General features: G+C 39.1%; 2 protein-coding genes across 3 annotated transcripts in view; one reads left to right on the top strand and one right to left on the bottom strand.

Annotated features, from left to right (window-relative positions):
- Positions 1–10,610, top strand: part of LOC114156967 (myelin-oligodendrocyte glycoprotein-like) — a 1,059,483-nt gene that overhangs the window by 446,630 nt on the left and 602,243 nt on the right. The window lies entirely within an intron of this gene.
- Positions 2,426–9,728, bottom strand: LOC114156947 (uncharacterized). The gene is made up of 12 exons (XM_028037581.1): positions 9,626–9,728; positions 7,668–7,729; positions 7,492–7,589; positions 7,303–7,416; positions 7,112–7,217; positions 6,196–6,259; positions 5,721–5,764; positions 5,283–5,467; positions 4,588–4,671; positions 4,237–4,475; positions 3,163–3,267; positions 2,426–3,090 (listed from the first exon to the last, which is right to left on the bottom strand). Exons 2-12 carry the CDS (start codon positions 7,720–7,722, stop codon positions 3,036–3,038), a joined length of 1,149 nt encoding a protein of 382 aa, XP_027893382.1. The 5' UTR covers positions 7,723–7,729; positions 9,626–9,728; the 3' UTR covers positions 2,426–3,035.

Raw genomic sequence — 10,610 nt, 5'->3', positions numbered from 1 at the left:
CTGTCTGTCAAAGAGTAAGTGCAAATTTATCTGGATGACGTTCATTTTTACCATTGACTCACTGCAGTTGCCATCAGATATGAGGCTAGATGCATGACTATAAGAACTCTCAGGCACAACAAACAGGTTTGGTCGTACAATGTGTGGTGGTGAGCCAAACAATTTTATTCACCAACATTCAAATGTCAGACCTCCAGAGACCAAATGTGAGTTCAGAGTAAACAAACATGGCTGACAAGGAAGAAGCAGTGGCAATAGTTTGTAGACTATGTTTAACAAGGAATATTAATTTAAAAAAAAAGATGTCTCCAACATCCACCGGACTTTCTGATGCACCATTCAGTTGATTTGTCTTCAGGTTTAGACCAAAATGCCTAAAATAGCATCATAAACATGGCATGCTAGTTTGTCTTGTGTTTGGCGCAAGCAGTGACATTTTTCTGTCTCCAAATCAGTGGACTGTGTTGTGTGACACCAGCCAAACTATCCTTCTATGGTACCAAACCATTGTCCTTTGAACCTTCAGCTGAAGGGGTCCAAATTTTGTGGAAGGGGTTGGTTGTATGGGCTATTTTTAGAGTAGAACCAGACAATATACTGTACCAAACCACACCGACACATGCCATATGGAAAAGAGACAGCAGAGTTTATTAGAGGACAATTAGCATCAAAAAGACCAAGAGATACAACAGAAAGGTCACAAAAAGGTTTGATGTTCACATCCAAATTGACAAGCTGTGAAGGAGAGCATTAATCAGAGAAGAAGACACGAGACCCATAGATCCACAGTTCCAGCTAACAGACTACTGACAGGCCAACTGTTAGCTGCGCACTCGACAAGTCTGGCATCGATGGAACAAAGCCATAACAAAGCTACTGATTGTAGCTTCCCACAGTTCTACAAAGTCTAGAAAGTATTGACACTTGTTGGGAGGTACAGATCTAGAGGAATGAAGCAACACTTAGCTGTACCTTTGACAACTCCAGGCTACTGATGTTAAGGCCACATTTGCATAATGTCAAACTAAGAGCCAATCATGAAAAGGTTAGAAAGTTTAAAAGATTCCTTTAGAAAAATGCAAGGAAGATTGGACTGGCTTTCAGCTGAGAAAGCAGTCACCATTTCAGGGTATTTTTCTGTCAAAAAGGTGAAGAAGGTTAGTCTGAGTAACAGGAATGTTTTCAGAGGAGAAAAGTTTACTGTAGAGATCCAGAGGGAACACTGGAAGAGGACAGGCAGGTGAGTTGATATGATGAGTGCTAAACAGCTTTTACTGAAGAAACAAAAGCCCAACAGAGGAATCACAGAGATTGGCTGGAGCAAGGAGAATATGAGTGGGCAAATCTTGGAAGGCTTCAACGAAACAGAGATCCAAGAACAGAACATATAAACAGTTGCTGAGGAGCTCAACAGCCTAATTACTCTAAACAACAACCTGATGGAGGACACAGGCTTCAGCTGGTCGTTATGTGCTGGTAGGCTGATCAGATGATGATTAGCATGTGTACCCAATGCCTTGAGCGACAACAGGAGTGCACCCAACAACCACGACCTACTCTGGCCTGACAGGTAACAACAGGTGAGCAGAGAACAGGGCAATACAGGCAACAGCTTGGGTATTACAGCATCAACAATAAAGAGTTGCACCTAAAGAATCAACTAGAGTTCATGTTCTAGTTGTACCAGTTTCAATTATAGAATTAGAAAAGAAAATCTGCAATAAATCTGGTGGAAAAAAAAGAAAAACTGACCATGAGGAGTTTGTTTGTTGTTCTGATTACTGTTTCTTGTTAATCCCTGTGATAAGGGCCTGATTAGGGATATTGAGACATTTCTAAGGCTTTTGGAAGCAAGAATCACAATGTTCCTTCCCAGGAGGGGCTGGACTACGAACTATCTTTAAGAATGCATTGACGATTCATCCAGAAGGTCACCAAGAACCCAGATCCACTTACTTGCCTCAATTAAGGACAGAAAGCGAGAAAGACTGGGCAGAAATGGAAGAGTCCTGGTCAAAAATCACTGCTCACCAAAAAACCCCCACAAAATCTCGTCTCACGTTTGCCAAAAAAACGTCTTGATGATCCCAAAACTCTGGGCTGATGAGACAAGAATGGACCTTTTTGGAAAGTGTTTGTCTCATTACCTAAAATTAAAGCCTTTAAGAAACAAACCATCACAGTGACAGTCAAACATGGAGGTGATAAATTAAAACAATTCTGCAAAGAAGAGATCACTAACTTTCCTCCATAATGATGCAGATGTCAGTTGTTGCTGCCACAACCACGGAGTAATTACTTTCCACATCAGGACAGGTTTGCTTTTGTAGCTTTTGCTTTTGATAAATGAAATGATCATTTAAAAAGTTAATTTTCTTAATTTTAATCAGGTTATTTCTGATAGTGGTTCATTCACAGACGTCTAGAAGGGTGCAGTTTTTTATTTCAGCCAGCAGAGGGAGACAGAGTCAGCCATTTATGCAAAGACCTTTCACTACAAGAAGTATCAGAAAAAAGAGAAAAAAAGTGTAAAAAAAACTACGTTTTATTTAAGACATGCAATAAATTTCATCTTAGGGAGAAACTGGATTCATTTGTTGTTACATTTTAACATGACGAAGGGAAAAGAGGCCAAGAGACTGAAACTTTTAACCAGCTAGCATCACTTTAAGATGCTAGCTAAAGAGAAACCTGAGCCCAATTTCATAAAAACATGATAAAAACCAAACATATGTTGAAGTAATTCATATTTAAAAATGTTTGTAACATATTAAACACACAAAATCCCTGATAACAGATCAAAACACACCTCTGTTGTAGTGAACTGGAGCAAAACTGTAACTGTGTGTCTTTAGTGCAATTTTATGTACGAACATGATAATATGATTATTTTTAATTGACCATTGATCAGATAAAACAATTTTGAACTTGGAAAAAAAAAACTAAAAGAGAAATGTTTTCATTCAAGTCCAGAATAATCTGGTAAATATTCCTGCTTTGAAAATATGAAATGTGTGAGCTGAACTCTGAGGAAGCTATAAAACATCTGCCCTGATGTGGATTTCTTCATCATCTTCATCCTCACAGCTCCTGCAGCAGAATAAAAAAATTTAGAGACTCTTCATCACATCAGTTGCACAGACAGACCTGCTTGTTTCTTACACATATTTATGGAGGCTCTTCTGATTCATCATGTGCTCCCTGAAGATGGCGATTGCTTTATAGACGTCCATTTCATCCTGGTACTCCTCCACCACCGCTTTGAATCTGCCAAGTGCAGATTAAACAACAAAGTATAAACTTTTTTTATAGTTTCTAGAAGGAATTTGTCCAGAGAACCAACAAGTCCTTTGGATTTGGTGTCTACCAACTTTGTACGTCTACAGACAGAAATATTTGTCAGTCGTTTTGGACGGGGAGGATTTGTAATCATCAGTTTAGAATTTTGCTACAGGTTCTTTATTAGATCTTAGTTTTTGTATTTGACTAGGCCATTCAAACACTTGAATATATTTGATATAAACCAGGGGTTATCAAAGTTTTGGAAAGTTTGATGGTCCATTTGTACGTTTCATTGATGTTGTGGGATTTACCTGCTATAGTTTGGCGTCATCTACATTGATAAAAGTATGAACAACTTCCTGTTGTGATCAGAGTTCATTTAGCCTCCTGTCATAAAAATCCTGGTGTTTGGTCATCAAACGTCATTAGCTAGCACCTCTTAGCAGACCAAACCAGCTGCTTTTCCATTACAAATGTACTTCATTAAAGTAGAAAAAAACCACAATTTTGCAATTTAGCGGCATTTCCATTAAATAAGAAATCATACATGAATAAGTTTATTCATGTGAGAAGTTATTAAAAATCAAGCCGCAGCATCATCTTCCAACTACTTCCTGTTGTCCTCTTCTTTGTGGTTTCTGCCAGTAGCAACATCCAGTTGTTAATCATACAACTCGTGTGATGTGTGATTTCCTTAAGCAGATTTGTTTTCAAAATATCAAATTGTGCAATCATATGGTCAATAGAAATGTTTACTGTGGCAGTGAAGCATCTTCAGATCCAGCCCATATAAATACAAACTTTAAATAATCATGGTCTCACTTTAGTTACTAAAAGTCTATCCAGTTTGTGTCTGGTAGAGGCTTGGTGAAGTTGGCTAAATGTTTGAAGTTTCTGGTTTATTTCAGGTCCAAACGTAGTTGGACTGATTACGCTGAAGCAGTTCACACCTACCTCTTAACCCAGACAAAGTCCACGTTCTCCCTCTTCCACATCTGGTAGAAACTGTTCTTTTTCAGGCTCGGAACCTGCGACCCGAGTTCCTGATGCAGCTTCTGAGCCACAAAGTCCTGCAGGCAGGCCCGGGCCGACAAAGCCAGGAGCCAGTACACCTTGTCGTCCAGAACCACCCGGTGGAAAGACTGCAGGGACCACTGGAGCCACTGTGGGGCCGGGGAGGAAAGATGGAGGCTCTGCAGGAGGAAGAATGAAGGTTAACCAAAATTCATATTTTCATTCTGAATGCAGTTTGGAGTCATTAGCAGAGATATTAGTGGTAATTTATCTGTAATCTGTTCTGGTCACCTGCTTTCCTGTCCCGTATCGTCTGAATGTGTCCAGCAGCAGCGACCTAATTCTACTGTGTTCATGGAGACGCCCAACCAGAACCTGCCCAATGAAACAAGAGGAAAAAACATGACTGATCTGCTTCAGACGATGATTTTTATTCAGTCTCTTATTTAATGGAAACACCACCATTGAAAAATTGTGGTTTTTCAAAACAAAACTGACAAAGTTTTGTGGACATTTGTAACAGAAACGCAGCTACAGATAAAGACACTGTCCACCATGACAGTGTCTTTATCGCCTTTTCCATATGAATGTAAGAAAGTAAATGTTCAAATGATTCGACTGAGTAAAACATGAAAAAATTCAAGGACAAAATTAGCAAATATTTTTTAAAAAAGGTGGTAACTCCCTCTTTCAGAAGACACTTTGAAACCAGGTTGTGCTAACTGCTCTGTGGAGCTTTTTGTCTGCTGGTCGACATGGCAACGGGTCTGTTAAATTAAGCCATAACTTATAAGATTCGCATAGGAAATAAGGGTGCTGCGACCAGTTTTGTGACAGATTTCTGCTCATCCCGTATCGGGACATCGTCACTAGCTGTAGCGGCTAACAGGCGAAGTTCAATCCAGTGATATACATCGGTGGCTGTACCATTTAGTGGAAATGAGGCTCAATAAGCGTACGATGGTATAACAGTGGTGACCTCTGACCTCAAGTGTGCTTCTGACTCTGAGCAGGTAAGTCTCCTCCTGCTGCATGAATGTGTTGTAGCAGCGCTCCGTCAGATTGCCAGACCTCAGGCCTCTGAGCAGCGAGGATGAGAAGAAAATCTCCTCGGCTTGAGTGGAGCTGGAGTCCCAGACGACGTCGAACAGAAGCACCCCGGGGACGAGCCCTGGGCAAGAGGAGACGCAGACTGAGGGGCAATTTACAGGCTGGAGCGATACGCACTGCAATGTCCAGATGAAGACTCTACTGATCACTGAGGGCGACCAAACATTCACGTAAAGCTGACCTGCTATCTGAACAGGTTAGGGTGGGTTTTGGGTGGATGGGTTTTACAAAACATGTTGATCACATTTTTTGCCCAGATAATAAGAGTTTAATCTGATCATTTCTTCTATTTTTTGGTTTTAGGACAACCTCACCTGGTTGAAGCAGCTTGTTTCTGCTGAGGTCAGCGGAGGTAAACCTGAAAGTAAACAAACACAAAACTGAAAGACTAGAAGCTGTTAGCAACTCTCCACTGAATGATCACATACAACTGCTGCTGCCATGAACTTTGTGTCCTCTCTGGGATTGGTTCTTGTTGCATAGAAGGTGTGCCTGGCCCAGTGTTTGTGCATTGGTCTGTGTCTCTTTCCAGTTTGAGTTTTTGACAGAATTACCCCTCCCACAAACTGCACTCTCAGTTTTACCTTTCCATAAAAAATACTCCTGACTCAGTTCTTAACTGTTCGCTGAGTCTCTGCGTTTAACCATTTATTCTCTCTTTGTTCTTTCCAACTGAAAGTAAACCAGGCCCAGTTCGTCTTGGTTTCTCAGAAAACCTCTGGTATAAAGACTCTCCATTGTAGGAGCTGAAATGACTCCCAATGAGATCACTTCTCAACTTTGGCCTACCTCGGTGAAGTGGTGCAGATGTAGAACCGAAGTTCTCCACAGGGGGCGCTCTGCAACTCTCCAGCTAGAAACAAAGACACATTAAGTGCTTTCAGTAAAATTTAACTTAAATATGGGTCACAGGAGTTTCTAAATTTAATTTATATTGGAACCATATAAATCTTAAAGTATTTGATAGCTCGCTCCAACACTTTTCCTTCTTCCTTCCTCCATATCCACCTTTTGTTTGGTGCTAATGACATCATTGGGGCTTCAAATTTACTAGTCTGTGTACTACTAGTATGTACTAGTATATGGATTTTACACTTAGGCTGCTGGATGAAAAACTTTAGTTTTCTTCACTGTTTCACCAACCAGAACAGGCAAGTATTGGCACAATTTGGAGGCGTGTGCGCACTTCTAGATATAGGGAGCCCAGTTCAATCCTACCTGTGGAAGGAGCCATTGTTTCTAGCCATGGCGTCTACGGAGTACTCACCAGCACCACCTTATGCTGGTGAATACTCCAGCATATGGTGCATTTGGTGAACCGTTTTCTCCCTTTCGTTTTCAGAGGACACATGTTGAAATTATTAGGAATTCACACAACCGCCCCAGAGGCATTTTGTTCCAGTTCGATGCAGAACTGGTCCGTCATGAGTGTTTGGAACAGCATTGTTCTTTAAAGATGTGCCTCAACCAAACCCGGTAACAACTATCAATAGTTTGATTTTAAATGAAGTGAAGTGTTAATCCAGCTTGGAAGGAGTTTTTGTTTTTACTTGCATCTGATGGAATGAGACGTAATACATTAACAAGCTTTTAAAACAAGTGGGTAAATATGTTAAGACTTCTAACGCATCAGGTGTTAAAGGTAAACTGGTGAGATGTATTAGCTGTTTGCTCTATAAATATTGCATTCATGCATTTTGTTTACTTTTGGGTATCATTTCCATGCAGAGTCCAAACTCTTTGGTCTTTTCGTCTATCTGGTTGGTCCGGTTGTTAAGCAGATAGTCGTCACTCCAAATCCTTGATCCATTCTGTCAGATAGAGAAAAACAAAGATGGAGATAAGAGTATTGTTGAAATCAGGTGTAAAATACATAAATCTAACGCCTCTCCTCACCTGGTGTTTACCCAGCCACACAGGTGTGCTGGTGTTGGTCAGTTGGAGGACAATTTGCCTTTCCTCCGGGTCGTGGAGCAACATGAGGTTCCCACCGGTCTCAGAGCATAAAGTCTAAGACCAGATACTCATATTACACACAGGAGTGACAGAGTGGGACAGAGAAAGCAAACGTTGGCTCTTACTTACACTGGCACTGGTCCAAGAGCTCCACACGGGGAAGAAAGCAAAACATCTCCGTCCGAAGAGGAGCCACCCGGGTTGACACTGAGGGGAAACGCCCACTCCTGTAAATTACACAAATGTGAAAAACTCTCGCATTGGTGACACTTTTTACTGTTATAATAGAAACAAGTCATTCGTACCTGAAGACGATGCAGAGAAGGACCAAAGCAGCAGATAAACTGACACGGTTAGCATCTTCCAGCTGTAACACACAGGCAGAAGGTTAAAGCCAATGGGAGCTGCAGTACGCAGCGTTCCTACAACCATTCATCCGTTCATTCATCCATAATCTACAGTTACCACAACAAAGACCCTGACACTTTCCACCAGGAGGGTCAGCCACAAAAGCACACAAGCTGGTTGTTCACAAAGTGTTGCATCCAAGTACATTAATGATGGAAAGTTGAGTGGAAGGAGAGGGGTAGAACAAGGAGAACCTTTCCAAACAGATCCAGGGAATCAAATTGTGTTTTTTCCAAGGATCAATGCCTTTGACTGTCATTTTCCATTGAAAATTATTGATCTGGAAGACTGGAGGTGAAAATGAGGAACTGTCTGCCTGCTGTGACTCAGGCAACAGAAAATATGGCATCGAACTTCCTCATTCACACAAAGCCGGTGCATCTTTCAGCTTTTCATGCAAATCGTTGGACATGCAACACATCCACTTTCTAACTGCCGCTCATTCAAATGTTAAGTTTCCTAATTTGGTTCTGATGGGCTGCTATCAAGAGGAAGACGAGACACCAGAGGCAACGATGAAGACGAGCTGCAGGACGGTCGCTGATACAGAAACTCGAGTTTCCTTCACAAGTCAGCAAAAACAGGCTGAGATTCTCAAGTTGAAAATCCACATTTTATTGTTTTTATGCAATATTCTTGTTTTCTTTATGTAGAAATGGATATACCATTTTGTGACTGGAGTTAACTTTTCTATAAGAATACTTTCTGATCAAACATTATCTTTCTGCTGAAAAATCAGTCAAAAAAACAAAAAACATGTAAAGGAAATGAAACATTAACTTCCCTGAAACTAAAATTCCTACATATTTTTTCCATTATTTATTATTAATTTAATCAGGAGGAAGAAAACAGAGTGGGGGCAAAACACAACCCATCAAATTTATTTTAATTCATGCCTGTATTTATACATACATTTATGAATTAAATTAATACTTACATATGAAAAATTATAAATATATTTACACATTTAGTTATAAATCAAATAAATGTGCTTCCCAATTTAAAACAATAATTTTTCAGCATATTTTGAAAGTCTCAATTTAGCATTTTATGCAGTTATTAGACAGTGGAAACTAATCAAACATTATATCAATCATACATTAATTTACTTTTCTGCTTCCTGTGTTAAAAATACATACAATAATTAACAAGGCTGATCTGTCAGGACTTAAATGTTAATTCTACATTTTATTTCTCAAATAATAATTTGAGAAATTAAAAGCAAAAGTAAAAGGTCCGTCTTTGTTTAATGGAAACATGAAAATGCTTCTTCATTCAACAGGAATATATCTGGATAATCAGTCAAAGATTTATGAACGAACTACTTTTGTCCAATAAAAACGGCCAAGTTAGTTTCTTATTAATTAATTTTTATTTTATCTTTGTCTCTCAGGAAGTCTGAATATGATTTGCATGTGTTAAACCTGATTTTCTGCTTGTTGTTTTTTCTGCTCATCTCATTTTGTAAAACTGTCCTGACGCTGCAGAGCACAAACAGACACCAGTAAGTCCAGAAGAACCAGTCTGAGTGATTCACTATGCAGACTGGTGGTGGCAGCCAGTTCAGACCAACTGGCTGCTGAATTAAAACAGTAATGAAGGTTTTCATTACAATGAAGCAACAGAAAACATTCAGTTATTATCTGTCTTATCTTCACTTTTCACAGATTTAAAGAATATGTTTATGTTTTAACCAAACAACTTCAATAAAATACATAAACAAAAAAATAACAAACAAAAATATTTCAACCTTTTCCTAACACTGAAGACAAAAAACAGAACAAATACATTTAATCTACTGTAAAATATTTGCTGCAGGATAAAATTATGATGAATTAATAAGTACTGGACTCACCTGAGCTCAGGTAGGGACTCCTCTTCGTTACAGGAAATTATAAGCAATGCAGAGAATCTTTAATATGTTCGTGAGCAGAAGGAGGGGCCTTTGACTAGACTGCTCATCCTGTTTCCTGGAGCATTTGTTATGTACAGCTGAACAAAACCATTCCTGAGTAGGTGTGAGGTGCACAAGTAAAAAAAATAAAGGGAAGGGAAGTTTTTAAATAAATTTTTTTATCACGCTTAAAATAAAGCTTCATGTCAAAGATGATCTGTGATGTTTTCTTGAACAGAAAATGTTTATCACATTTTTATTTGCACAAAATTATTCTTAGGTCATGAAATATTAGTCGCACATGAAAATTAGCTGCAATCAAATGCACAATTATACAACTGTACATCTCTGAAAAGCATTAGGGGAGCCTCCTGCACAACCAACAACAATACAGCACGAGGCCACTTGGTATGTCAACAACCAAACACTTGTCTTTTCCAGCAGCCATTGTAGAGCGCATTGAGAGACTATACCAGCTGACCAAACACGCTGGAGTTCCGCTTAGGTTGCTAGGTAACGGGTAGAATTCTGCTGGGGTTGTTATTTTTTAAGCGCCTGTTTTTAGAAGCAGTAAAATCCAAACAGATATTCAAAAACATGCAAAATATGAGGTTTGCATGTTTGCACTGATTATCATTCAGTGAAAAACAGTGAGAAGGAGACAATATGTATCTGTTTGCTGTCAAATAGTGAACCACAAAAAAGTTTCAGATTACCTTGTAATGAAAATAGGCATTTCCATATATTCTCCTCACCTTTAATTAATGCATAATAACCAGTTATTAATGATTTAGAAAGACAGATGAATTAATAAATTACATATGAACTATTTAGTAGCTTTATTGTAAAGCGGTGCCAAATTATTTTCTTTTTCAAGCCAGTATGGATTGATTTTAATTGATCAAACATTAGTTATTTGCCGATTGTGGCGATTAAATGGCTGAAA

This window comes from Xiphophorus couchianus, chromosome 14 (assembly GCF_001444195.1).
Source record: "Xiphophorus couchianus chromosome 14, X_couchianus-1.0, whole genome shotgun sequence".
Taxonomy (NCBI): domain Eukaryota; kingdom Metazoa; phylum Chordata; class Actinopteri; order Cyprinodontiformes; family Poeciliidae; genus Xiphophorus; species Xiphophorus couchianus.
This window is presented reverse-complemented; position numbering and strand designations above follow the sequence as displayed.

What these genes read in the sequence shown, in the direction of transcription:
- LOC114156947 (XM_028037581.1), bottom strand. Translation starts at nt 7,722, where the DNA reads ATGCTAACCGTGTCAGTTTATCTGCTGCTTTGGTCCTTCTCTGCATCG. An exon ending in ATCTGCACCACTTCACCGAG is followed by an intron (nt 5,765 to 6,195) that starts GTAGGCCAAAGT and finishes GTTTACTTTCAG; the next exon opens with GTTTACCTCCGCTGACCTCA. An exon ending in GATACGGGACAGGAAAGCAG is followed by an intron (nt 4,476 to 4,587) that starts GTGACCAGAACA and finishes TTCCTCCTGCAG; the next exon opens with AGCCTCCATCTTTCCTCCCC.